At 50.9% G+C, this 25,998-nt stretch overlaps 9 protein-coding genes across 9 annotated transcripts; 4 read left to right on the forward strand and 5 right to left on the reverse strand.

Annotated features, from left to right (window-relative positions):
• Positions 1-1,075: 1,075 nt before the first annotated feature.
• Positions 1,076-1,297, forward strand: DSM5745_01866 (uncharacterized protein; the record flags this gene model as incomplete). Its single annotated transcript, XM_026743882.1, has 2 exons — positions 1,076-1,099; positions 1,166-1,297. 2 exons carry the CDS (start codon positions 1,076-1,078, stop codon positions 1,295-1,297), a joined length of 156 nt encoding a protein of 51 aa, XP_026607045.1.
• A 1,224-nt stretch (positions 1,298-2,521) lies between these two features.
• Positions 2,522-7,969, forward strand: DSM5745_01867 (putative gelsolin repeat protein; the record flags this gene model as incomplete). Its single annotated transcript, XM_026743883.1, has 2 exons — positions 2,522-2,687; positions 2,820-7,969. The coding sequence occupies 2 exons, from the start codon at positions 2,522-2,524 to the stop codon at positions 7,967-7,969; spliced, it is 5,316 nt and encodes a 1,771-aa protein (XP_026607046.1).
• Positions 7,970-8,597: 628 nt separating this feature from the next.
• DSM5745_01868 (uncharacterized protein) lies at positions 8,598-9,080 on the reverse strand (the record flags this gene model as incomplete). The annotated part of the gene is made up of 1 exon (XM_026743884.1): positions 8,598-9,080. The coding sequence occupies one exon, from the start codon at positions 9,078-9,080 to the stop codon at positions 8,598-8,600; it is 483 nt and encodes a 160-aa protein (XP_026607047.1).
• Positions 9,081-9,195: 115 nt separating this feature from the next.
• On the reverse strand, positions 9,196-10,076 carry DSM5745_01869 (uncharacterized protein; the record flags this gene model as incomplete). The annotated part of the gene is made up of 5 exons (XM_026743885.1): positions 9,196-9,199; positions 9,245-9,368; positions 9,432-9,544; positions 9,641-9,820; positions 9,877-10,076. The coding sequence occupies 5 exons, from the start codon at positions 10,074-10,076 to the stop codon at positions 9,196-9,198; spliced, it is 621 nt and encodes a 206-aa protein (XP_026607048.1).
• A 67-nt stretch (positions 10,077-10,143) lies between these two features.
• Positions 10,144-11,308, reverse strand: DSM5745_01870 (uncharacterized protein; the record flags this gene model as incomplete). The annotated part of the gene is made up of 4 exons (XM_026743886.1): positions 10,144-10,882; positions 10,968-11,011; positions 11,073-11,150; positions 11,222-11,308. The coding sequence occupies 4 exons, from the start codon at positions 11,306-11,308 to the stop codon at positions 10,144-10,146; spliced, it is 948 nt and encodes a 315-aa protein (XP_026607049.1).
• A 446-nt stretch (positions 11,309-11,754) lies between these two features.
• DSM5745_01871 (D-arabinono-1,4-lactone oxidase) lies at positions 11,755-13,482 on the forward strand (the record flags this gene model as incomplete). The annotated part of the gene is made up of 1 exon (XM_026743887.1): positions 11,755-13,482. One exon carries the CDS (start codon positions 11,755-11,757, stop codon positions 13,480-13,482), a length of 1,728 nt encoding a protein of 575 aa, XP_026607050.1.
• Positions 13,483-17,241: 3,759 nt separating this feature from the next.
• Positions 17,242-17,979, forward strand: DSM5745_01872 (uncharacterized protein; the record flags this gene model as incomplete). Its single annotated transcript, XM_026743888.1, has 1 exon — positions 17,242-17,979. One exon carries the CDS (start codon positions 17,242-17,244, stop codon positions 17,977-17,979), a length of 738 nt encoding a protein of 245 aa, XP_026607051.1.
• A 788-nt stretch (positions 17,980-18,767) lies between these two features.
• DSM5745_01873 (J domain-containing protein) lies at positions 18,768-21,155 on the reverse strand (the record flags this gene model as incomplete). The annotated part of the gene is made up of 6 exons (XM_026743889.1): positions 18,768-18,919; positions 18,981-19,919; positions 19,969-20,626; positions 20,681-20,907; positions 20,976-21,060; positions 21,126-21,155. 6 exons carry the CDS (start codon positions 21,153-21,155, stop codon positions 18,768-18,770), a joined length of 2,091 nt encoding a protein of 696 aa, XP_026607052.1.
• Positions 21,156-24,106: 2,951 nt separating this feature from the next.
• Positions 24,107-25,650, reverse strand: DSM5745_01874 (aminopeptidase P family protein; the record flags this gene model as incomplete). The annotated part of the gene is made up of 2 exons (XM_026743890.1): positions 24,107-25,452; positions 25,551-25,650. The coding sequence occupies 2 exons, from the start codon at positions 25,648-25,650 to the stop codon at positions 24,107-24,109; spliced, it is 1,446 nt and encodes a 481-aa protein (XP_026607053.1).
• Between the last annotated feature and the right edge of the window lie 348 nt (positions 25,651-25,998).

A 25,998-nucleotide genomic window follows, 5' to 3' on the forward strand; every position in this document is an offset into this window, starting at 1 on the left:
TTGAGGATACAGTAGTGGGAACAACAGCTGTGCAAAGTTATAATAAGCAAAGAAAAGAAGACCAAGGGGAATTAAATGCATTTACTAACAATGCAAAGAACGCTAATACAGTTTGACTTGATTAGGTAGGAGTCAGCAGTGGATACCTGAAAAGTACTCACTGATTTAATGTGTTAGTAGTTGAATTGAAGTCAACAGAGTGAATCAGGCCTATGAGTAGAAGTCCTTGTCAGCAGCCAACTGAAGGACAGAGAAAGAAACAGGAGAAAACATAATGTGAGAAATAAGCCTTTGATATAATAGTCATTTCTCAGGTAGTGATCCTTTAAATAGTCATTGAACTGATCATGCTACTGGAAGGGTGATACTCACCATCTTGAGGAAAGAAACGCTGCATCCCGTCCACTCTTTCCTCCACCACCCCCGCCAAGAACACATCTCACACAGTGTGTCCATCAAAATGCTGTCCATATTGAGAAAAGCGAGATTGAAGGATAAGGAGATGCGAATCCTTATGCTGTACAGTCCCATCCTGCCCGTAAGACCCTGGATGTCCGCTAATGAGGTACAGAGGGCTGGACAATGCGGGCAAGACGACCATCGTCAAACAGATCATGAAGGAAGATGTCACGACAGTAAGCCCAACACTGGGCTTCATCATCAAAACCATAGATTTTGAAGGGTATTTTCCGAGCCTGAACTTCCCTTCGTTTGAAATTGCTAACCTTGCCTCCAGATATCGATTGAATATCTGTAAGGGCAGCCCGACAGCGTGGCCACCCACCCGCTAACGCTCGCCCAGGGGACGTCGGAGGCCAGAAAACACTGCGCTCATACTGGAAAAATTACTTTGAAAAGACAGACACATTAGTCTGGGTTGTCGACGCCACTGACCGGCTGAGAATAGAAGATTGTCGCGATGAACTTGCTGGTCTTCTGCTCGAAGAGGTACGATGATGCCCGCCCGGAAAACCTTTGTCCGCTGGGGTCCAACAAGCTTACCTCGACGACCGAGCAGCGTTTAATGGGCGCCAGCCTATTAGTTTTTCTGAACAAAACTGATGTGGAAGGATGCATGACCGAGGACGAAGTCAGGGTGGTGAGTTGCTTTTTTTTTTGCCCTGTTTCGAAATCGCACCGCGCTACTTTCTAACTTTTGCTGCAGAACCTCGGCTTAGATTCGATCAAGACTCATAAGTGGACAATCCTGCCTTGCAGTGCGATAACAGGGAAGAATCTCCACGAGGGTTTGAACTGGGTCGTGCAGGATGCGAAGGACAGATTGTTCCTCTACTAAGCACGGGTCTCTTTACTATATGTCCGGCGATTTCTCGGCCCTTCAGTCGTTTCACCCACTTGCACCCGGTAAGAATACTTGTATGAAACATATAATGAGGCTACAACTGTTGATTGGAAGAGAATAATGAATGTCAGTGTTTTTTTTTTTTTGGAAATCACTCCATGGTTGTGGTGCGAGGGGCTTTACCGTCTCGTCATGGATTATCAGCCGACAAATATATATATTCGCGAACAGTCCATACAGCCCGTTTCAAACCCAGCATTCAGCAGGGCTTCGTGGAGCATAGCCCAATCTAGGGCGGCCAAAGCCGCATCCAGATGATGGAGCCAGTCTATGAGGCTACAACAAAATGGGTGGCGGTGGTCCCTGATCTCTGCGGGATGCTGCTCAAGTATCCATATTCCATGGTCCAACTCGCCGCTAAACAGGGCTTGAATCGCTTGAAGGCTATTAACTCGATTGGGAGTCTTGGGGAAATAATGGCGAGAGCTGGAGCCTGGCACCAACGCTGTGTATCACTCCGGGGCGCGAATCACATCCAACCTTGTCACAGATGTTCAGTATTGTCGTCATCGTGAGAAACTCATCTTCGGGTCAGGCTGTACTCCACAGCATCAACCGAGCGGGAAACGTAAACAGTCTACCGTGTGTAGAAAGATCAAAACAACCGAGGTAAGGGCATGAAACGATGCCTCTGCCGGTTGAGATTTGAGAGATGAAGAGTTCTAGACTCGAGCATGATTATACAATGGGAGCCCTGCTGTATCAGACTGGCTGTGGTGAGATAGTTTAAGAGTAGACTAGACGGTGGGGCGGCGACGAGGGCAGCTGAACTTGCTTCATTCCGAGCGCCTCAAGTGCGAGTAAGAAAAGACGAGAAAAGGCGGAGAAGGCGTGACCATTGTGTAGGATCGTCGTAATAATCAAGATCCGAGCAGAGGAACGGCAATACCACTCTCATTCTCTTTCTATAATCCATAATCATCTCACTCTCCTGTACACTCGACCTTTTTTTCATCCCTCCGACTCTATCCCTTCCACCCAACTCCTCCCCACCTTGCATTTCGCTCTCTGCATCCCACGTAATTCCTAGGCCCGCACTACTGCAATCTTCTGACCGGCCTGGGAATTTTTGCTTTTTACTCCTGCCTTTCATTCCGAAATTTTCGCATCCCTCATTTGGCTTCTGCCTCAGTCCCTTCAATCGGCCTCGGCGCCGCCATGACTTCCACCTCCGATGCGGCGGAAGGCAGTGGGGATGTCAACGACTTCCTTCAACGAATTCGAGAACTCGGCGAGAAACGCGACAAGGAGGATGAAGAGCGCACAAAGAAGCTGGAAGAGGAGATCCTGCAGGGTCGTAAGGAGAGGCAGGCTAGGAGAGCTGGTAAATTTGTGACCTCTCCTTGTCTTGAGTTTTACCTTCGAGTTGCGGGTGTCTGAACCCCGTCGGATGGATCACCTGCCTTCTCGAAGCACCTCACACTCCTGAAACTGACCCTTTTTTGTTATGATATAGAGCGGGCACGGTCTATATCCCCAACAAAAGATTCCTCTCCGATCCTCGACCCCGCTCGACTGAGCATGTCGTCCTTGAGTCACCGAGCCATTGATCCTCCGGAACAGCTTGAGCCGACGACCCCTCGCACCCCGGTTTATGACACCCATAGCGCGTCCCACTCATTCCGGGACGATAAGGCAGCGTCACTAGAGAGTAGCCCGGCAGGGTCAAGACATGGAAGCGAAATCGGAGTCTCACCGAAAGCTTCGCCCACGTTACGGAGCAGGGCCGGAACTTTATCCTGGCAGCAACGACCCAGTTCTCGGGACCTTAGTGGAAACCGTACATTCTTTTCCACGTCGCCTTCACGCGAGAACCGCTGGAGAGCGATGTCAAATGCCTCAGCCACGGATTTCGGAGTGCCGCGCAGTCCTTTGGTCTCTTCATCCCCGTCGCGAGAGCCGTCTTCTTTGCGCCAGGCCGAGGTGGACGACATTCCCGTGAGAGAGACGCCCATCAAGGATCCCGAGCCCTATCAGGTCGAGAACATCAAGACGAAAGAGCCCGAACCGGAAGAGCAAACGGAAGAAGAAAAGGAAAATGGCCACCATGTTACTACAGAGGAGCAATCTCCACCTCCATCAAGAGCTAGCTCAAGCTTTGCAGACAGCAGTTTGGAAAACCGGTACAGTGTCTCATCTGTCTCAACAGCCACCGGTCTCGGCTCTCCGCTACCCCTATCCAGTGCGCCGAAATTCGAACCAACAAAGGTTGATGAAGGTCCTGACAGCCCGGCAGCGTCTCCAATTTCACCTAGGCGACTTTCTCCGGAGCGTTCGACCTCACCAACTAAGGGTCTAGGGGGTTTCGTTCAAAGTGCTATGCTGCGACGATCAGATAGTGTATCGAAGCGATGGAGCGCTCAGCTGCCATCAGGGCTCAGCCGGCACAGTTCGTTTGCCAGCAATCGCAACAGTTTTGCCGCCCCAAGTAACACGGATATCACCGCCACGCCCAAGCTGAGCCGCGAAGGCTCGTCCTTCTCACCTCAGCGACCGTCTTCGAGTCACAGCGAAGCGACAACTGTCGGTCAAACCAAATCCGAAGAACGTCCCGCAACGCCTCCAGCTTCAGGCAGAAGTGGGAGCTTTAGCAGACCTCCTCTGGCTCTACATGCCAGATCTAGTAGTATTTTGAGCGTTGAGTCGCAGGGGGACTCCAGTTCACGCCCCACGACTCCCGTTTCTAGGACAATGGATCCGAGGAGGTGGAGTCCAACGAAATCCACCTGGCTGGAAAGTGCCCTGAATCTTTCCGAGTCGCCAAGACATAAGCGGCAGCAATCTCAACAAGCGACCTGGAATAAGGATAGGCAGTCGAGGGCCAGCGTGGATTTGGGCCGCCGAAATAGCTTCAAAGAAGTCAATACAGTGGGCCTGCTGCGAACCACTCCTCTTGGGGGCCATGTGAAGAAACAAAGTCTTTCGGGATTTCCCGATGTACTCAAAACTCCAGACCTCAGTCCGACCAAAGAGAAATCGTTGAATGACGCGATCCCAGTCAAAGAGGAATCATCGATGAATTCGAAGCCCCTCTCCGTCGAAAATATCGAACTTAGCTCGCCATCGAAAACCAATGATGTCGAGATCCCGGTTGAAGTTCCTGAAGTGTCTGGACCTCCTGAGGCCTCCAATGTTCCCAGCGTGCCCGAAGAACCAGAAAGCCCTAAAGTATCTGACGTCCTCGAGGTGCCTGATGAGCCTCAAGCGTCTCAAGTGACTGAGAAGCCCGAGGTACCTCAAGTGACTGAGAAAAAACTCGAGGAGCCCGAAGCACCTCAAGAGGCCGAAGAAAAGCCTGAGGATAGCCCGAAGCGTAAACCTGTACCGCAACCCTTATCACCGACTCCTACGGTTAACACTGATGTCCCTGTGCTGTCTCCTCGTCAGCCTATTCGTGATCCCCTGCTTAGCCGTCCCAAGCCTCACTCACCGGTGGTTGATTTCAGGGCAAATCTTCGGAAGCGCGAAGTCGTGAAAGATCAGTCCTCCAGTATGGAGCCGGAATTTAAGAATGTCTTTGGCAAGCTGAGGAAGACAGAGACGTCGAACTATGTCGCACCGGATGAGCTTAAGAATAATATTCTCAAGGGCAAGGCGGCTCTGAACACGACCGGCGGCCCGAAGAAAACACAAAGAGTCGATGAATTTAGAAACAGTCTCGTGATGCAGAAAGACGCAATGAAAGCGAATGGGGGTTCCGTTCGGCGCAATACACTGGAGCAAAGCGATGCTCCCACCGAAGTGGTGCCGGAAGCCATCTTGAAGCGCCGACATCTGACCAAGTCAAGTATTGACAGAACTAATCTTCCTATTGACAGCCTGCCACCTACTCCAAAAGAGAATGAGACATCAGAGTCTCCGCACATTGAACAACCTTCGCCCGAGCCCTCTAATGACAATGAACCTGCTGTAGAGGCTGGAACTGCCCAAAGTGCCATCGACGTACCCGAACTCGATCCTCCCAATCCGCCACCTGAAGGCCTAGCCTCCGGAACTGGGCCAGAGGATGAGGCTGAGCGCAATGGTATTGAGATTGAGCTGGCGAATGTCAACCTAAATAAGGGACAAGAGCAACCGGCAGCGGAGGCTATTGAACCGGTGCGTCCTCCGTCACCGGCAAACGCCACGCGAAGTGTACTTCCTGCCAACGATGACGTTGTTACTAAAGGTAGCCTCGCAGGCCGAATAAACCCTGCCCTAGCAAATCTTTTATCCCGTGGTCCGCCTGCTTTATCGAACGGGTCCAAAGCAGCCATACCTATATCCACATCTGGTGAAAGTAGACCGTTCTTCGGCAATTCGGATTCGGCTTCTGCTCCAGGACTGACTCATATGACAAAAGACCGTGCAAGGGGCCCCAAGAGACGACCTCCCAAGGCCATCGCTCCGATAGATGATACTCCAGACGCGACAGACTTTGATACCTCACCAAAGGCCACGGCCTACCTAGACACGCCAGGTACGGATTTCTCCACAGCTGAACAACCCTTGGCCGACATCTCATCGAAAGCGGCGCCGTCATCTGTTGACATAGACACGCCAACTGAGGGCTTATCTACAACTGAACAGCCCTTGGCCGACATCTCATCCAAAGCTGTGCCGTCATCGATTGACATAGACACGCCAACTGAGGTCTTGTCTATGGTTGAACAGCCTTTGGCCGACATCTCATCGAAAGCTGCGCCGCCATCTGTTAACATAAACACGCCAAATGAGGGCTTATCTACGAATGAACAGCCTTTGGCAGTTGTCTCATCGAAAAGTGCGCCGTCATCGGTTGACATAGATACGCCAACCGAGGGTTTATCTACAATTGAACAACCCTTGGCAGATACAGGAAGCTGGCCGCTACCGGATCAAGGTCTTGACTTGGAAACTGGCCTAGAAATCGAGCCATTGCAGCCCTCATCGATAAGTGCCCGTGAAGAATCTACCGACAATCTATTACCGGTGCGGGAGAAACATGATACCTTACCACCGGTTCCAGAGAAAGATAAAAGCCCCGATCTGCTACCCTCTACACCGTCAAAGAGACCCCTGACTTTGGAGCGGCGAGTCTACGAAGCCGACAGCCAAGTGAAGTCTCCCTCCGCATCCGCTTTCAGCCCATCTCAATCCGCCAGCTCCCCGTCAAGCGCTCATAACACCCAGCCACGAACCTCGTTTACTCACTACTCATCCCCAACACCTTCTCCGCTAAGGTCAAGTTTCAGGGAGACCCAGCCTACTCCCCCTCCGCGCCTGGGTGGCCCTTATAACTTTCTCAACCGATCAAGAGACTTTTCTCCATCTCGAAAGTCCTTGCCATCTCCGCCTGTCCCACCCAAAGGACCTTATGCCTCTACGGATCAATTATCATCCCCGAGATCTTCCGTCTCCTTGGTTCCTCAAGCGGATGAGTCCCTTGAAGCGATCTCTCAATTCTTCAAGACGCTTCCCCGTTCTAGTGATCGCGTCAACATTGACCCACAGTTAATGTTGACTGACAAAAGCGACGGTTTCGGGATCCGAACCTTGAAAAAGCAGATATGGGAGATCACCGGGGAAGGGAATAAGCAGGATCTTCCGGTAAACCAGGAGTACATTCTCTACGAAGGAGCAATGTATTTGTGTGTCCATTATTTTGAGGAGGAAGATTCCAATACGCGATCCGAAGTCCAGCTTTGGCGCGGCGATGATGTATGGGGCGGAGCAGTGGATGCTGCCTTGCCTTTCGCACGGAAGGTTGCGCGTGAAAATAGCTGCAAGTTGGAAATCATCAGCCAGGGGAAAGAGCCCGCTCGTTTCATCCAGGCGCTCGGTGGAATTCTCATCACGCGCCGTGGCTCAAGCTCCCGTTCTAGCTCATCGGCTATCTTCATGTTATGCGGACGAAAACACCTCGGGCAGATGGTGTTCGACGAGGTTGACTTCTCACCGCACAATTTGTGTACTGGCTACCCATTCGTGATATCCGCCATGTTTGGCAAGGTATACTTGTGGCGAGGGAAAGGTAGTTCTGCTGAAGAGATTGGCGCCGCTCGGCTTATCGGCATGGATCTTGGATTAACGGGTGAATTTGAAGAAGTTGCCGAAGGAGAGGAGCCCGGCAGTTTCTACGAGGCCTTCCCTCAACATAAGGGGACAGGGGAGTATGAACAATCGGATGATTGGCTGCTGAAACCGGCCCATGATCGTTTCCGCCACCGGTTACTCCGCGTGGATCATGAGCTTGGTCAGCGATCATTCTGGATTCGACGTCCAGGTTCATCGTCTCCAGTGATTCGTCCAAATGACACCATCCAAGAGGTAGAGCCTTTCTCGCAGAAAGACCTTTCGCCGAGGGGCATTTACATTCTTGACACTTTCTTCGAGATCTATGTGATTGTGGGCGACCAAGCGTCCAATAGGCCGGCTGAGTTTGCATCGGCAGTCGTCTTTGCACACGAGTACGGCATCCTTGCTGCATCCCTTCAGGATCGACCTTTCATTCCTAAGAGCTTCATTTCGCTCGGCGGGACGCCCGAGGCTTGCCGCAGCGCATTCCGCAAATGGACCCGACGTCCATTACAACGACCGCCGCAGGTATTTCCATTGAATGCTGCAATCGATGCGATTCGATCCTAAGTGCGTATATTTGCTGTTTGCCGACTTCTCTAACACGGCTAGCTTTCTTCCTGTCTATAGTTCTTCTTAAGTAGTGGTTTTGGTCTGTACAGAGACCATGCTTGTGCATTCATTGATCGCTGGAGTGGGAGCATTGTCCGCGGAGCCAGTGATGGTTTGATGGTATTTTGTGTTATATGGGGTCATCTTGTTTCGGGCTATACCAACTGCATACTTGCGTGGAGTGTGGTGCCATTTATTTTTGTTTGGGTGCATGGATAGACATCTCGGATGATGATGGAGCAGGTGGTTATTTTCTGAATGTAACAATGGCAACAATATCATTAATACCATTTCATATAAAATCTGCACGGCCTATTGCACTGGGCATGGTGTAAAGAAACTGTCAGATGTCAACGCAAACTGGACAGAGTCATAGTCCTCACGAATCTAAAACCAGCCAACAAGGAGACTATTTCGCCAACAAGCTCTAGAAACCAAACAAGTTCTTATCCTCGTCATACCCCCAGTCCTTTTACGCCGACAACGCCGCCTTCTGAATCATCGTCGGCGGCCCACAAAGCAGCGCAACGGATTTCTCCCCGGGCCCAAGAACATTTTTTTATAATGTCTTCATTTAGATGCCCTTTCAGTCCCTTCCACTCATCACTCGGATGCGAAAGCACATGCGTAATAGAAAACTGGTCTTTATGGTCTTCGGCAAACTTAGCCAGGCTCTCGCGCAGCTGTATATCTGACTCGATTTATTCGCGTAGATAGCCTTGGTGGTCAGCGTCTTGTCGGAGGACGTTGACGGAATCCGCGCGGTGACCTGGTATCCCGGCGTGACGCCGGAACCGCCGAGGATGAAATAGACCTTGTCAAATGTATATTCGTTGTCGTCGATGGCGAGCTTTCCGTTTCCTAGGCCCCGGATTGCGCCGGAAGGGCCCTTTACTTCGATCTCTTCGCCCTCGCGCATGCAGTCGAGGATATTGCTCAATGTGCCACCTGGTTGGTCTTCGTCTGGGAAGTAGATTTTCACGACCAGGTCGAAGGTGCCGTCGTGGCTGAATGGGTGTGCAGGGGCGCATGACGGGGCGGTCTTGGAAGTGGAAGCCGACTTGGACATGTTGGCCTGTTTCGAGTCCTAGGGATTTGGCAGGGATGGGAGGGTGAAAGTGTATTGATGGGTGTCGGATGAGATGCGGTGTTTCTTGTGGAGTTTTGCTTGAATCCATATGGGATTAACTTCGTTAGTATTTTGAGGCTTCATTGATTGGAGGAGGTACGAACTTGTGTTTGTCGAGAGCGACTGAGTCTTCGGCGCCGCCCTGATTGGACTTCTCTTGGGCCTTTTGTTGAGCGTTCTTTGCCATATGCGCCATGGTCTTTTGCGTGACTTTTCTGATTATGCATTCTGTGCGATATCATCAGCTGCTGCCTTATGCTGAGTTGATAGATGGACAAAGGTATAATTCACCTTTGAGCTTAGACTGTGCATAATCATCATGGATCCTCTCAAACTCCTCCGTTGTATCCATATGCACTGCTCCAGCATGTTCTATAATAGGCCCTTTCCCGCCAGGATGCCACCTAAGGACACTAGTCACATCATATACATTGCCATTGATAACAATCCAGCAGTCATCCGCCAAGTTATGGTTCTCAATTTTCTGACGAGTGAACTACTTTCCAGGGGCACCTGCTTTGCGCTTGATCTCCTTGATCTTCTTCTCTGCGGACTCCTTCATCCAACCGTCCGTACTGTTACCAGCGTCGACGGGGTGACGAAAGAGGAGGCATGCCTCGCTATCACTCGATGTTTCGTTAATATCTGGGCGCACTGGGTACCAGCAGTCGTTCATCCTTCTGTTTGAGGTCAATAACCCTGGCTTGTATAATGGATATTTGAGAGGGCAGGGTACCCTGTGATGCTCCACACTGGTTCTGGCGGCTGTGTAGTCCTGAGCTCATCGATTGCACGAACCATGATGCTGGGCAAGCTTGGAAGCTGCCGGTTATCGTAGAGATGGTAATAGCTGTCGTTTTCATAGTCCGTGATCCAGATCCTAGCCAGCCATTTGACGGACCGTGCTCCTAACCAACCTGGGAGCAGGATAGCCATGATCCGGCGGAATAGGATGGTCATTCATCTCGTAGGCAAGAAGAGCATCGTTGCTGGGATCCATTGCCTATTCAAGCGGAATACATTTCGCGTATTTGGCGTCTTCCAGTTGGTCGACCCCTTCAAATTTCACCCAGAAATGCCTGTCTGGATTCTCGTCTACAAGCCATGCATTACCCTTCCAATATGCGCAGCTGCTGGCAGCAGCAGTGTAATTGAACGCGCGGATTTCCTTAATAATATTCAATTCCTTCCGGCGATTGCCATCGCAAGCCAATAGTATCGGAATATTGGCACTCTCGAATCGGTCCTTCGGATCGTTCATTTCAAGAGTCAGGTTATTCCCAACCTCAACTTCAAGTGTGTGATTCTCCCACAGCAGATGTGGCACCGCGCCATGATTCCGCACGTAATGGATACTCGTGGGCGTGATAAGGCCAGCATCGAATAACGTAAAGAGCTCAACCTCCGCATTCATGGGATGCTTACCCGTCAGGCGGATGAGTTTGTCGCTGCGAGGGATCCAACTATCCAGAGAAGACTGGTCGGCCTCATCAATCTGCGCAAATAGATGCGCATCGTCATTCTTGTACGGTGAGAAGCCTTTTCCATCATTTCTGCGCATGGACGACCGATATTGCTGTTCGTAACGCAGACAATCCAGCAATGCCTGCTTTTCTGTTGCGAGCTTTGGCTTTTCGCCTTTGTCCTTCTCTTCCTGCTTCTGCTGGTCTTGATCCTTCTTCTTGTCCTTTTGGCTGTCCGTCCGTTCCTCGTCTTGCTGCTTCTTTCTTCTCTTCTTCCTCCTGCTCTTCCTTCTCCTCCCTTTTTTGATTCACCGGCCATGGCTGCTCATATTTAAGGAAATTCTCTGTTGTATGCAGTACATACCTCCAAGATTCTGGGTGCAAGTCTGGTCTCACTAAATGAAAATCCTATACCCATTCTTAGCTCTTTTCCTCCATTCGCTTTGTCATAGTGAAGAGTTGATCTTACTGTCTGCTTCGTCATAACATCCCGAATGGTGACCAACATGCCCTCCTTGACTTTCTGGCGGAGCTCATCGAGCCTTTCCTAGGAGAATCCTTCATGTTCCTCGATTGTTTCGTCCCCAGGATGCGTTAAGCCCATGGACCGGACATCACCGCTACGGGTGCCCACCCGGTGGCTGTGGGTTTGGCCGGTTCGGAGAGGATCTCAAGTGAGGATGCTCCCTGGGGTAAAGAAGACATTTTCTGGGTGTTTTTGATTGATTCTATTGCATGAAATGGAAGACAGTGATGGTTTCATTGCTGTTGATGATTGTTTCGCTATATAACGTGGCATGATGTCATCCATTGAGAAACCCAGCGTACCAGATYCGGGGCTGGCAGGATTCCTACGTGATTTGATGATCGATCTGATGTCAAGTCCAAAGTTTCTCCACGGGCTGATCAAGCTGGATGAGAGCTGGGATGGAGGAGAAGATGGGGAATGGTTGCAACCGTTGCAGATGCCGAGGCGGCCCCACTGCGGTTCGAGTCTCGCCGGACATTTTCGCCATCGCATCATCACCCCAGACTCCAATTTCTCTTTGTTCTTCTTTTCTTCCCCTTTCTTGAGCTCATCCGCTGTCATAGCCATGTCTTAGTCTGTCGGGACCTCCTTTGCAGTATAAACAGATAAAGCCTTCCCCAGCATGGACCCCGCCGTCGCTCGCGAGCTGTCCCGGATCGACCCCGCGGTGCCGTTCCGCAGCTCTACCGGACATCTCCATCACACTTGGGCTCGCTCGTTCTACTCACGGCCAGAGTTATACATCCAGCCGCAATCCCTTACCGAGATACAAAAAGTCGTGAACTTGGCTCGCCGGTGCCGCCGTCGCATTGTAGTTGTTGGTAGCGGCCATTCGCCTTCCGACCTGACATGTACATCGGCGTGGATGGTGAATTTGGATGACTTCAATCGCATATTGGACGTTAATACCGAGACTGGGGTTATCACGGTTGAGGCGGGTATACGGCTGAGAGACTTGGGGGAACGATTGGAGAAGGATCATGGGCTGACGCTTTCAAATCTGGGGAGTATCGACAGTCAGTCCATTGCTGGTGTTATTGCGACCGGCACTCATGGAAGTTCGTTGGCACATGGCCTGATCTCGGAATGCATCGTTTCGTTGACGTTGATGTTGGCGAATGGGCAATTGGTACGCTGCAGTGCAAACAGCAACCAGGACCTTTTCCGGGCGGCTCTCATCTCGCTGGGGGCGCTAGGAATAGTTGTTGAAGTTAGTTTCCGCTCGGAGCCGTCGTTCAATATTGCTTGGAAACAAAGAAGGCGCTTGCTTTCAAGCGTACTGGGTGAATGGTCCTCGGGCTTATGGACGTCGCACGAGTTCGTCCGCATATGGTGGATGCCGTACGAAAAAAGTGCGATTCATTGGTATGCCGACAAGACAGATCTCCCACTGAGGCCCCCACCAAAGAACTTCTACGGAGAGTCACTTGGATATCATGTATACCATAATTTGCTGGCCCTGTCAAATTATTTCCCTCGGATTCTCCCATGGGTGGAATGGTTTGTTTTCGGTATGCAGTACGGGTTTAAAGCTGAAAAGACCGTTACAGAGGCTGTTGAAAAGGCACGCACGGGACTCTTGATGAACTGTCTATACTCGCAGTTCGTGAATGAGTGGGCACTGCCCCTGGAGAAGGGTCCAGAGGCAATCACAAGGTTGTCGGCCTGGCTGCATGGTGATACTGAAACAGCCCGCATACCGTTCCCCGTCGATGGATTGTGGGTTCATTGCCCTGTCGAGGTCAGGGTTGCAGACACTACGCTAAACACAAATCCACGCCCTTTCCTCGACCCAAGCAGCTCTGAGGGACCAACATTGTATCTCAATGCAACGCTCTACCGTCCATATCATAGAGATCCTCCGTGTAGGGACCGATATTACGAAGCATTCGAGTGGCTGATGAGGGATATGGGCGCGAAACCGCATTGGGCCAAGAATTTCAAGTCAACCGGCCAGGAGCTGCGGGAGTTGTATGGAGAGAACATGAATCAGTGGCTTCGAGTACGTCAAGATGTTGATGCAGACGGCATGTTCCTTGGCGAATGGCATAATCGCACTCTCGCTTTGTCCAATGACGAAGGTCCAGGATCAAGATCCTCCAGCAGAAGCGCCTTTCCGTTAATGGAGCGCGAGAAGGCCCGTCAGCAGGCGGGCGTCCGCGGTGCAGGTGATGGTGTCGAGTGGATCGGAGATAAGCGGTGGCACGCAGACGAAGAAAAGGCGACTAGTCTTTTATCGACCATGGAAAAAGAGAGGCAGACATCTAGTTCGCCAACAACAGCAACAAGTGAAGAAAGCTTCGACCTCCTCGCATCTGGCGAGGCTAGTGTTCTCATCCCTCAGCCGTGAGAGCCAAGAGGTACAGTTTCAGAATAGCAAACAATCATGCAGTTTCTGGATGGCTGGCTAAAACAGCCAGGCCCACCGAGTAACCTAATGTACTCTACTTGCTTTTTCCAACTCAATTAACTGGTGCTTAACTTCGCTGCCTCCTGCAGTTCTTGTCTTTTGGCGTCTGGCCACGGCCCATGGCCATGGCAGCGTGCGATTTTGGGTCAGATCAGGTAGATATACCCGCGAATAGCGATACGAGAAATCCATGTCCACTTGTCGTCAGCTCCAAAGTCCAAAGGCGATCACGTTGATTATTGACGCCTTTGGGTCTACGAGCAAGGAAGCACGGCGAGCGGAATGAAACCACAGCCAGGAGCTGTTTGACCAGTTCCCATCCGAAGGTGTCCTCGAGTCTCATCTTCTTACAGCATCTGCAAGCCAACGCTGCTATCTCTAAGCAATGCGGTCTTGGCGACTTTCTCGCTCGTGGATAGGGCAGGTTCGGGCCCTGTGCGGGACGCACATAGCTTTGCTTGACGCGCCATGCCGTTCAACCATGATTCAGGTTCGGAGTGGTGTAGTAGGTGATTATTCTCGCAGATGCCAGTCCCAGAAATATATGCCCTCACGCCCCAGCCCCGACCAACCAGAGGCCTGACTCACCTGTCCTCGCCATATCTGATTTCGAACTGACCCTAGGCGGGTTATTCTTGCGGGCGGTGGTATGAAGCTTTCTTTCCTTGTCACAATCGGCGCAACTGGGGACCTGGTGGAAATAGAAGGTGCCATGGCGTCGAGAGGTATGCAGGTGCTACCAGGATGGGGAGATAGAAGGAATAGGACTCGGAGAAGCTCCCCAGCTGCATCTCATCAGACCATAGCTTCACGCGTCAGATACAGCAGCCTCCCCTGGGTTTGTGCCTTGTGGGAGATAGACGAGTCTTCCGTGACACATCAAGAGCGCATCACGGAGAGCAAGTCACGTTTCTCGGCAGGCCAGGCCTTCGTCCATTGGCCCATCGTTCCCCCCTTTCTTTTCCCCGATCTCTCATCTGCATCTTGCCATCTCCCATTTTTACAAGTTTACAACGTTGTATCATCGTTGATCCCTCCCATGATTGGACAATCGACGGGGCCTATAGCCCATCATTAGACTTGGGCTGAAGCGGCTCAAAACGAAAGGCTTCGATGCTACTCTATCTGCCAAGGACCCTGAAACCGAAGATAGCTCCATATCTGCATGTTTAGCGTCCACTTATCACTGATCCTATCTACAGATCCTCAAGACAAACCACCGTACTCCGTACGGCCTCAGAAAGTCAGAACCTCGATCACGGTATTCCAAATGCCGGGGGATACCAGAATACTACGCGCTGCAGGTGAACGGACCTCTTTGCACTGTTGCAGGCGCTAGCTTAGGAAACGGAGTCGGACCCAGCCCGAATCCCCGCCTTTAGACTTCGCTGAAGAAAGAGTCGGAGACAATAATCCGGTGGGGATTCGGCAGAAAGCGGCTGTGGCTGGGATAGTGCTGGCAGGAAGCTCTACTCCAGATGCTTTCCCCCAATTTCTGTCCTCATAGGCTTATCCAGCATCCCAATCCTGGGATCTCTCCCCGAAATTCAGCTGAGCATGTTCGTGATATGCTTGACTACATACGGGTTCCGAATCGAGTTATGCTGTACAACCTCAGCATAGCTCTGAAGACGTCTGGTGGAGCATTTTTCTGCAGACACCGCAACGCCCTACGGAGTACTGTTGAGCCACACTGCCCGTCCTGTTTACTCATCGAGTAACAATATTGATTTCGGAGCCGATGGATCCATCGTCCTTTTACCCTGATCCCTTGCTTTGACTGTAACTCTCCTCGGAACCACAGCAAGGATAAGTATTTGCAATTGATTAGGCGAGACTAATCTCCTATTCTTCCCCATCAGACGATGTCACTGTCTTCTGCCATGAATATTACGATGTCTAAACCCATCAGAGGTGGAGCATGTGCGGCTTGGCTTTGGTGAGATAGATCCAAGTCCAGACGCGACCAGGAATATTCGAGAAAGTTTGGAGATGATTTTTGGCTCGAACTAACTTTGAACCGAGCTGACTCGAATAACGATAGGTTCAACGAATCATCAATCATTGGTCTTGCAAGTTGGAACTTGGAAGGAATACGTAGTAGCCCGAGAGGAACTGGGGCAGAGATGCGAATAAGCAAAGAGAAGCCCCGGGAGCACTCGCCATTGGGTCAACGTCGATTTAACCTTGGCACAGTGTTAGATGAAGCATGAGCACATCACTGCAGACGGTCGGTTGAGTGTGATTATTGCCGTATGTGCCCCAATGGCAACCGTCTTACCCACCGATAGGCGCCTGTAAGACAGCGAGTGGTCCCGGTTTCTTCATTATGCTTCTACCTGTCAGATTTCGACTGCCGCGGTACATGGGTTCCCCCGGTCGAGCAATTCTGTATTCGAGATGCCAGGATATGCTACACACTGAGAGACACAAAAATGAGAACCCATGATCGTGAATCTGCGCGATGAGGCAAGAAGGATCTACAACATCCATGTCCTAACCTAGTGGTGGCGTTCACCACTTCATCCACCAAACTTGATGCTTACTCTGGGTTTCGCCGCCCAAGTCAACAGACCAGGGCGTGTGAATGAGAGGTGCTCTGAGTATTAGTGGAGTTTGCTGTGTGATTTGAACTACAAACATCAACGGTCTCTTTCGCGTCAATCGCAGCGAGTCCAGTGTCCTGTACCGGTATACTCTATGTCGTCAATCTCTCTTGAGGCAATGCTGCAAACTCAAGGCCTTGATTCAAGGTTGTCAATGGGGCAGCATTGACTATCCACGAGGCTGTCATAGCCCGAAAAGATGGACGCATAACAAATGATAGTACCGGTCCATATTGTAACAGACCAGTAATAGCAGACCAGCTCGATCCACGTCACCCTCAGGCTTTGTCTCTACGGGTCTAGATATTCAACTGGGGAACGATTGTCGGCTGCATTTGCGGGGCGACTGCACAAGAGCTAGCTTCCTGGGATGCAAACCATGATCTTCATTCAATATTTGGCACGATCTGTCAGCCGCCGCCTGCTTCAAATGACATGTCGCTGGCATGAACCTGCCTCCTGGGTGGGAGACGGTCTGCCCAGTGGCAAGCGCATACCTAATCTACGTCTACCCCTCATTTCAAGCTGCGCGCAGTGACCAGTCAAGAGGCAGCTCCCGGGCCTATCAACATTCTCGGCTCATCAGATAAACAGCTATATCATCTCATACTCTCCGAGCCTGTTTCTTGCCGTACCTTCATGTCCAACGAAATGTTAAGACAGCCTAAACTACGTCCAAAGTCACATATAGCGGGATACCCAGATGCTATATATGGCTTCTCTACCGTGCCGTCTCTGTCACAGTTCGATTCTCGCATATCTTTGGGCGAGGAGAGGCATGATCAACGGGTCTTTCGGGTGAAGCGCAAGCATGTTCTAAAGGCATGCGATCATTGCAGAGTCAAGAAGACCAAGGTTTGCTTATTTTCTTCTAGCAATTGTAGTTATGTTTACTCCAATGCTAATCCGGCCAGTGTGATGGGAAACAGCCCTGCAGTCGCTGTTCATCATACAACCGCCCTTGTCTATTCCGGGAGAGGAAAGCTACTCAGACGAAGGTCTACTCTCGAGGGTGAGGCTTCTTCTAATCGCCTTCGTTTAATTCAGTGTAAATTGACGGCCCTAACCGAATTTGATGTGCAGATTCGTCGAGATGCTGGAGTCGAATCACGCCCTCGTCGTCAAGGCACTTCAAAGGCTTTACAAGCTCTGTGCTAGCAAGGAAGGATTTCCAGGCGAGCCTCTCGTTGAGACGCCCGACGGATACCCTCTCACGCATGCGATCCTCGACCGCTTGGGACTGATTAAGCAGGCCGAGGATTCAGCCCAAGCAGCCGCGAGCGAAGAGACCGAAGACCTCCACTACCCACGCGTGCTATCAAGCTCAACCGATTGCAGCGCAACCACAGAACCATCACCAGAGCCCGTCACGCCCCCTGATCCTATACCAACCAGCCTGACCAGCCCCGTTCAACTATCTCCAGCCGAGCATGCCCCCATCAAGTGGGAGTTCCAGCCTCTCCAAACTATCCAGCCTGAGCCCTACCACGGCTACCCACAAGCCGATTTTCGCGGAACAATGCCACCCACGGTTATGGAAATACCGGCTCTTATAAGTGAGCCCAAGTGTGCCACCACAATACCCTCGCCTGTCCCTCCACTCGCGCATCCATATCTCTACTGCTGCACCCCGGAACCGACTGGCAACCGCCTCCAGCCTATAGTGACCACAGGCCCATCTGTCCTGCCTTCGGTCCTACCCGCCGTGACGGGAGTGACAGCAGCTGGTCTGCCCGTCGGCCTCGTCGAGAACTACAATCTCCATATCCCCGACCACCAACCCATCTATCAGCCCCCCCTTCAACCAGCGTGGGCATACTCTTGTGAATAATACGACTTTGTCTCCCGCGATGATCTCCTTCTGAATCAACGGCTATATACCCCATATGTCGAGACTCTCATAATCTAATCTGCTAACCTTAATTCTGATCTCCCTCCGTTCTATGTCCCCTGGAAATATACACCTGTCCAACTACTTTTTGTGTTAATATTTGTTTTGGGATATACCCACTCGCGTCTGTGGCTGTATTCTGTGACTAATTACTTGAAGTCTATTTTTGGTCTTTCTGTATTGGATGCAACACCCTTGTTGTGCTATAGTCGAAGTCTCATTGCGACAAATAGCCGATTAACTCGTCTATAGCAGGCAATAGGAGCCAGGAATCTCCCAAATCAGTAGTCACCGTTCTGGCCGGTGCCGAGAACCCTACTAATCACCCTACAAGTTACGTATGGGCAACCTACTTTGCGAAGCAAGCGTAAAGGGTAGACTGTCTGAGAAAGTAAAATCTCTATTTTCGAACTCATGCATGCATGCCATGATCTACATCCGCAAAAGACGATCTTGGCATCTTAGCCCAATGACCATATGAGACGCGCAAAAAGAGTAAAGCGTCGAAGATATGAACTGAAATTTAGGTTTCGCAGAATAATACATGGATAAAAAAAAACGAAGAAAAGACAATGAAACTCCGAAGATATGGTCTCAAACCCGTCCGTAGAACAATAATCATTCATTCCATGACGAGGGGTATTCTTGACTCCTTTTGTTAGGGACCCACACTTATTTGCACTCGGTCACTAACGGTTGTATTTGGATGGGCATCGCGTTTGTTTATTTTAGTCGTCAACATCAGTTTCGGTGTTTGTGTCGCTGGTATCTTCTTCGTCGCCTTCGGTGTCGCTCTCCTCCTCGCTGGAGTCTGCGGGCTTCTTGGCCTTCTTTGGTGGCTGACCGGTCTTCAGCGCCTGCATCTGGCCGGCTATTGAGTCTGTGGTAGATAATGTTAGCAATGATTCTAAGCTGCGAGCGGAAAGTGGGTGTTAACTTACCCTCATCGGGTTCACTGATATCATCTTCTTCCTCCAGAGCAGCTGCCTTGGCTGGATCATCGATGTGGAGGGTGATGTCGAGCTGGGAATCGAGGCCGATGTAGCTGTCGCAAACCATATGCATGACGAAGTGGAAGTCCCCGACTTGAGGAGGTGCCTGGAACTGCATCCTAAGGGTCTGAACATTGTACGTAGGGTTGCCTGATTCGTCGAACAAGGGCTTCTCAAAAGTGGTGAAAATGAACGGGGGAACGGCGATTTTGCCCTGCTTGCCGTCGGCAAGGAAGATCTGCCATCGTGGAGAGTGATCGAGCGCAAGGTATGGTGCATTGGCGAGAGGCGGTTGAACCTTCTTGTTGGTGTTGGTGTTGTTTTGGCCGTCTGCGAATTTCACTGACCGGTTTCGGGAGGGCCCGCGACCCATGAGTGCGTCCAGGTCACCCTCCTCGGGATCGATGTCTTCGAGATCAGCGGGGTCTGCTTCAGGGACATTTGAAGATCCAGGCGGAATGAATCGGGCCTTCACAACAAGCTGGACCAAACTGCTGGGAGTGATCACTTTCTCGCCCATCACCTTGAACCAGGCCTTGGAGATCTGAAGAACGGGCAGCTGTTTGGCAACGGTGATGGCAGCCGTGTACTGCTGTTCGGAAAGAAGACCAGCTCCAACTGTGAGGGAACGTCGCTTATCCTCTGACATCTTCATGAACTTCTGGACAGTGAAATGGTTCTTGACATCTTCGCCCTCTACTGACCGCACAACTTTGTCTGTGAAGTGAGGAAGTTGAAGGAGAGGAGATGATCCCGGCGCAACAGCTTGGATCAGGTTCTGAGACGTGCGGAAGGACCCAAGAAGAGGTCGAAGATTGCCAAAAGCGAGAGAAACGGCAGTGAATGCTTCATTCAAGCGCAGAGCAATTGGTGCGACTTCGTACTTTTCTAGATAGAAGTCAGCAGGTATCCTATCAATAATTGAAGAGCGACTCACCTCCGTTCAGCGTAGCGTCATCCAATTCAACACGACCCAAATAAGCCCACAACAAGGCCAAAGCCTTCCTTCTGCTGATATCGTCTAGACTCTTGATGACTTCCCGGCCTTGCTCAGAGAGGAACTTGTTGCCTTCAGCAAGTACTTTTTGCTCAAGTTTCGCCAAGCCCGACTCAGCCTTTTGAGCTGGGATGACCTCTTTGAATTCATCACCGGAAGAAAGCGCATTAACAATTCCACCATCTGTGATATCGTCTTTGTACTCTCGGAAGATGTTACCCGCGCTAGCGACGTAAACTCTTTCCTTGGTGTATCGCTGGGAGCCATACCACCATTTTCCGACAATGTAAGGCAGCAGCACACCAAGCAAGCAACCGTAAACAAGAAGAACATATTTTCCATTTCCTTCCGTGACGATGAATTGCGGAAGAGCAATACCGATGCTGAAGCTCTGCTTGCCATCTGGATGTCCATATTGAAGGTAGTTATTGCGCACTTCTTCGTCGGTTAGGGCTTTGTAGGCCTTGGTGAGTTCCACGAAACGTTCGTTGAGCATCTCGACGGTTTCATTCTTGGCGGGATCAGGCCGGATCTTGTCGGGGTGGTAGATGAGAGAAAGACGCTTGTAGTGTTTGGAGATCGCCCGCTCGTCGGCGCTCTATGATCGAAACTGTCAGTACTGGTAAGACCTGGCGAAGGTGAAAGTACTTACCCTCGAGACACCCAAGATGTCATAGGGATCCCAGATCTTCGGCGATGCGCGGGCAGTAACCATAATCAAGTAGGCCATATACGCCATGATAGTGTATCCCAAAACGACAGTAACTATGCGCTTGATGCGGCGCTCCTTACGGAGGCGTTTCCGCTTCTGAGCCTCAATTAAGTCTTCATGTTCGGGTTTGAAGTTGGACCGTATTCGGGGAGCGGTATTTTCGAGTTCTAGGAAACAGCAGTGTTGTTAGAGAACAGCGAGCCATGCGAAGCTCGAAGAAATCGTCTAGCCATACCTTTCGGCGGTTTCAGGAGATTGTATGTCAAGGGTAGAGTGACAAGACCAGTCAACGTCAAAACGAAGAACGGGAAGAATTGACCCTAAAAGACGCATTAGAAATCAAGGACATCGAGAATTTATCCTTGCGATCAGTTTGCAATCGTACCTGTTCATCGTAGGTATAATCTGTAGACATGATGAAGCGATTTCAGTGGACACGGTTGCCCGCAGTGGGCGACTTTGTGGCAGAGCGTCTTTTACTCTAGAGCAAGGCTTGAGGTTGGTTTGGTATTGGTCAAAACTGAAGGAAATATGTCGGTAGATTAATATTCAAGAACAACAAGGTCAGAAGTGGGGGAGAGTGGAAGACAGGGTGATCAGCAACATCTCCGTGAACTCTTTGGGCGAATTGACTTATCTTATTGCCGGTGTTGCTTTGTGATAGACCGTGTCCTTTACGGGGCATCTTATCTACACCGCCTTCTAGTTCAAGGTAAGGCCACAATGGCTATTCGCTCTTCACTGCTTCAGGGTCCAAGTTTCTAACTCCAGTCTCCAGTTACACCTGTTCTCTCACTATGATTGTGAATTAATGTTTTATCATTTTCTCTCTAACTCATTATTCATGATCATAAGTACTTGGTACTCTAAGGTCGCTAATATCTGGCATACAGATGATCGAAACATTTCTGACGTTCGACGTCCTGAGCCTGCTAATTGTGTCCCTGAGCAAAGACACCACATAACATGCTGGCCCACTGAATTGACATTCCCCTCGCCGTGATTCCCGATGATGATGACTGGCTACAAGCGTGAAGATCCACAAGCCCTGCGATGGTACTACTAAGTACGCGAGCATGAGGCACATGTCCGACGTTTGACTTGCCGATGGGGAATTCAAGCGTCAACGAGCCCGCCAGAGTGGCCGACCGGTCGCGAACTCAACCCATTGAACAAGTCTAGTCGGAGCGCACCTCAATGCCGCCAGGACATGGGCTCTCAAACCAGAAGTCACATGGCCAAGTCTGAATAGACCAATCCGATTCCCGAGGAATCTTCATTGCTACAAGTCGGTGACTTGGGTGCCCCATGTAAACTGGTGCCTAAGCCTTGGGAGCGTGATTGCCTCCCATTTGTCGCGGTTGGTTTGTTTTGGCGAGGGATGAGTGTATCGGATATCCGAATCGCGTCGAAGTTGTTGAATCGATATTCCGCTCTTTTTTAATTGTTTATTCCACCACTGGCGACAGCACAACGGATCATAGTCACGATGCTCCCCAGGATACCTCAGGTGATATTCACCCAGGCAAGGGATTGAAGTCTTGGAATCTGGCGAACGAAGCAATGTCAGATCGAGCTTCGCTTCATAACGGCGGATTTCGAAAAACTCACGGGTCGATATAATCGAGTCCTCCGAAGTACTCGAGCATGCGATAGCAAAGGCCCACGTCGTCCCCAGGCTCGCCTCCAAAAAGTCGGTATTGCTCAGTCTCCATGATGGCTGCGTCAGATTTCTGTTGCTCACTGTGCTGCCATGTCAACCCCCTATAGTGCCGGGTGGAGGCAGGGCGGTTTTCAATGCAGTTGAAAGAGTATGGACAGGATTGAGCGCGGGCGAGATCGGCCGGAGAAGATATAGCAGCAGGAGGCGGTGATGTATTGACGGAGGATTTTCGAGATCGAGGGCGAGTTCGTCGTCGATTGTGCTTATGTCCCATTCTATACAAGAAGCGCAGAAACTTTTGGGTGGGGAATCGTTTTGGATTGTTCCCCCTTCCCTCTCTGTCCTCTAGGGCACGGCGGAAGTATAGGAACAGTATGTAGACGAAAAACAAAACAAAGCTCGATAGAAGTATAGAAGGTACCCTAGACGGCAAAGAGGGGAGTGACCATCACCCCCTTAGAAGGACGAGATGAGGTAAAGGAGAGAAAAGGGAAGGGAGCTTGAAGCCGCAGAGGGAGGCCCAACTCCTTATATACAACATGAGACGATGACGGATCCCATGGCAGAATGACTGCAGCGTATGGTGTGACTCACTATGGCCCAATCAGGTGATGAAGCTCCTACATCGGCCTGGCCCTGCGAGAAAAAATTGCAGACAACATGCCAGGCCCACCGGACGATTTTCACGGATGCCCGGGTCCCCGGCCCACTTTGCTGCATATTTTTGCCCTTTCCCGAGCTTTCCTTCATGATGCGGCGATGCCCAGCAGCCCAAGAAGCTAGACAACTACTCCGTAGCATCGCATTACTATATGGTGCCAAATTGCCTCATCGAAGAGCTGCATTGCATCTGTCTACGGAGTTTCCCGGGTACGCTCCGGACTCTCCCTTGCGAGCTCGGATTCGGCACTTCAACCTAATTTTTCACCTGAGCTTCCTCTAGTTGATGTCTGAGCTTCTTGCGGTCTTACCTAAACGTGATAAATGACTCTATGGGTCCGGCCCATATTTGTCAAGGTCCAGAACTGACTGACTCCTGACCTCCTGAGATCAAGATCAGGTTCTGGAAGTTCCTGGATGATCCGAATCCGATCGATGACGCGAGCCTGCTGGTTTTTGGTACGACTTACTAACGTTCCTACCTACCTTGGAGGCTTGTGTACGGTGTACGGAGCACAAGATTTCGCGACGGGGTACCTTGGTCCTTGGCTGCGGCGAATATTTCCGGTCTCCTGATGACAGTGGGATGATTCAATGGCGCAAGGGGGGAAAACTCTGACTGTGGCTACTTGATCCTACAGAGTGAAAGGGTGAGGAAGATGATGGTGGATTGATTGATTGGCATAGTGGCCTGACTCTGAAACTGTCCTCTTTCGCAGCTCGCTTCCTTTTGCATTTTGTCCTCTGCATGGGACATCCTGTAGGTACGCGCCACGTGTGTAACCGTCTTCTGTAGGCCTCAGGAGCTGTGTAGCACCGTTTTTTTGATAACGAAGAGCGATAACTGGGAATGTGTTGGACAATGTTCCGTGTGTACTTGTCTGGGTATTCGTGGTTGCGGATAATTTAGACTATATACAAGGTTACCAGTGATCCTCGGGCTAGTAACGAGCAACCCCTAGATACTTGGCGATGTTGGAGTTGTGTCACATCTTACAGTAAACCCAATCATGAGACGACATCAATGAGCAAGTATCGGTGGTTTACTCCCTGTGGCCACGGATAATCTCTAACATCTCCTTGCCTTTCGGCGCGGTTGTCAAGTTTTCGTACCCCGTGCTGGTGACCAGAAGATCATCCTCAATGCGCACCCCGCCAAGGGGGATATACTGCTCGGCCTTGTCGAGGTCAATGTACTTCGCCAACGGCAGTCTTCGAGCATTCTCCAGGGCAAGTCTGTTGAAATAAATCCCTGGTTCGATGGTAATCACCATACCCTCCTGAAGAAGTGGAGTACTCATTTCAGGTACAAACTCCCTGGGCCAGTGTCCATTAGCGGTGATTGGCTGTGCCGATACATCATGGACCTCCAATCCTACATGGTGGCCGAGACCATGGGGAAAGAAAATGGAAGATGCTCCTGATTGACGGATTTCTTCTACAGTTCCAATTTTGAGGACTCCGAGTCTTTGCAGCCCTTTGATGGCGATGACATGCGCCAGCTCTTGCAAGTCCCGGAATCGCAACCCAGGCCTAACGCGTTTGATGCATTCCTCCTGCATCTCTTCTACAATGGCGTAGATGTCTTTCGCGTGCGCACTGGGCCAGTCTTTTCCGAGGGGAATTGTGCGAGTGACATCACTCGCGTAGCAGTTCCATTCTGCGCCGGCATCAAGACAGACAAGCTGTCTCTCGTTGAAGTCCTCGTCGTTTTTCACATAGTGAAGCACTGCTGCGTTAGGTCCGGACCCAGCGATTATTTCATAAGACTGGTTCTTGGAACCATGGGAGACACAAGTGTCCAGGAACAGCCCTTCGATTTCACCCTCGTTTGACATGCGGTGGATATTCTCGAGTATGTTTCGGTGCGCAAGGGCAGAGACCTCGTTAGCTTTGCGAATCATTCGGATCTCATATTCGTCCTTCACCTCTCTTGCTGCATTCATTGCGGGTATCAGTGACGTGTCGTCCAGTAGAAGCCCCTCTGACGAGATTTCGGGCTTCTGGGTGCTATGGAGGATGTAGATCGGACTGTCTTTGTTGTATTGGTCCACCCACGCATTCAGATCACCGCGTAAAGCTGCGAAGTAGCGGAAGCGGTCTGCGTCGTATCGTAGCCGTGCCTCGTCCACAGTTAGTGTAGGGCCCATCCATATCGCGTGCTGCAGGCTGAAATTTGGAACGTAGAGTGTCAAAAGATCGTTGCGAATGTCGTACGTCAGGTAGCAATCCGCCTCTTCGACACCACTCAGGTAATAAAAGTAACGCCTCTGCCGGAAAGGACGCGGTTGGTCCGAGTCTCCCCAGTTAATGGTAGCCTTGCCGACGAGATAGATAAGTCCGTCGCGGACCCCTAGTTTTGCAGCAACCTTGCGGGCATGTTGTTTTGCTGCAAGAAAATATCACGTTAGAAAAGAAGCGCACTCCTTCTTGAAAGGAGGTGTACGGTTGGATAGAAGGGGCCTAGGGGGTCGGCTCGGCACGTACCTGGATACTTGTCGCACTCGGAGTCGGTCTCGACTGTGATGCGGATGTCGCAAGTGTCATCAGGCGAGATGTCAAGCTTGGACAGATCTAAGACTCGCATCCTCGAGGATAAGTATGGCCTAGTTGGCACACAAGAACTAACACTATGGGGCACGAGAGAACACTCCGGTGAGGCCAGAGAAAACGAGCGAGGGATGCCCGGATGATAAGGACGACGGGGCGCTAGGGTGACGTTCCCGTAGATGCGGCACCTAGAGCTTAGGGAGTATGGCGCTCCCACTGACACACTGTAATGCAAGGCGACAAAGGGCCTCGACAGTCGAGACAAAGGGCTGCTATCCCAGGGTCAACCCGGTTTCTCCTTGATTTCGCCGACTATAAACCAACAGAAGCCCAGGATTGTTGACAATAGACCAGGACCCGAAAACGTCCACGGTTGGCGCCTGAG

This window comes from Aspergillus mulundensis (assembly GCF_003369625.1).
Source record: "Aspergillus mulundensis strain DSM 5745 chromosome Unknown scaffold_1, whole genome shotgun sequence".
NCBI classification, from domain to species: domain Eukaryota; kingdom Fungi; phylum Ascomycota; class Eurotiomycetes; order Eurotiales; family Aspergillaceae; genus Aspergillus; species Aspergillus mulundensis.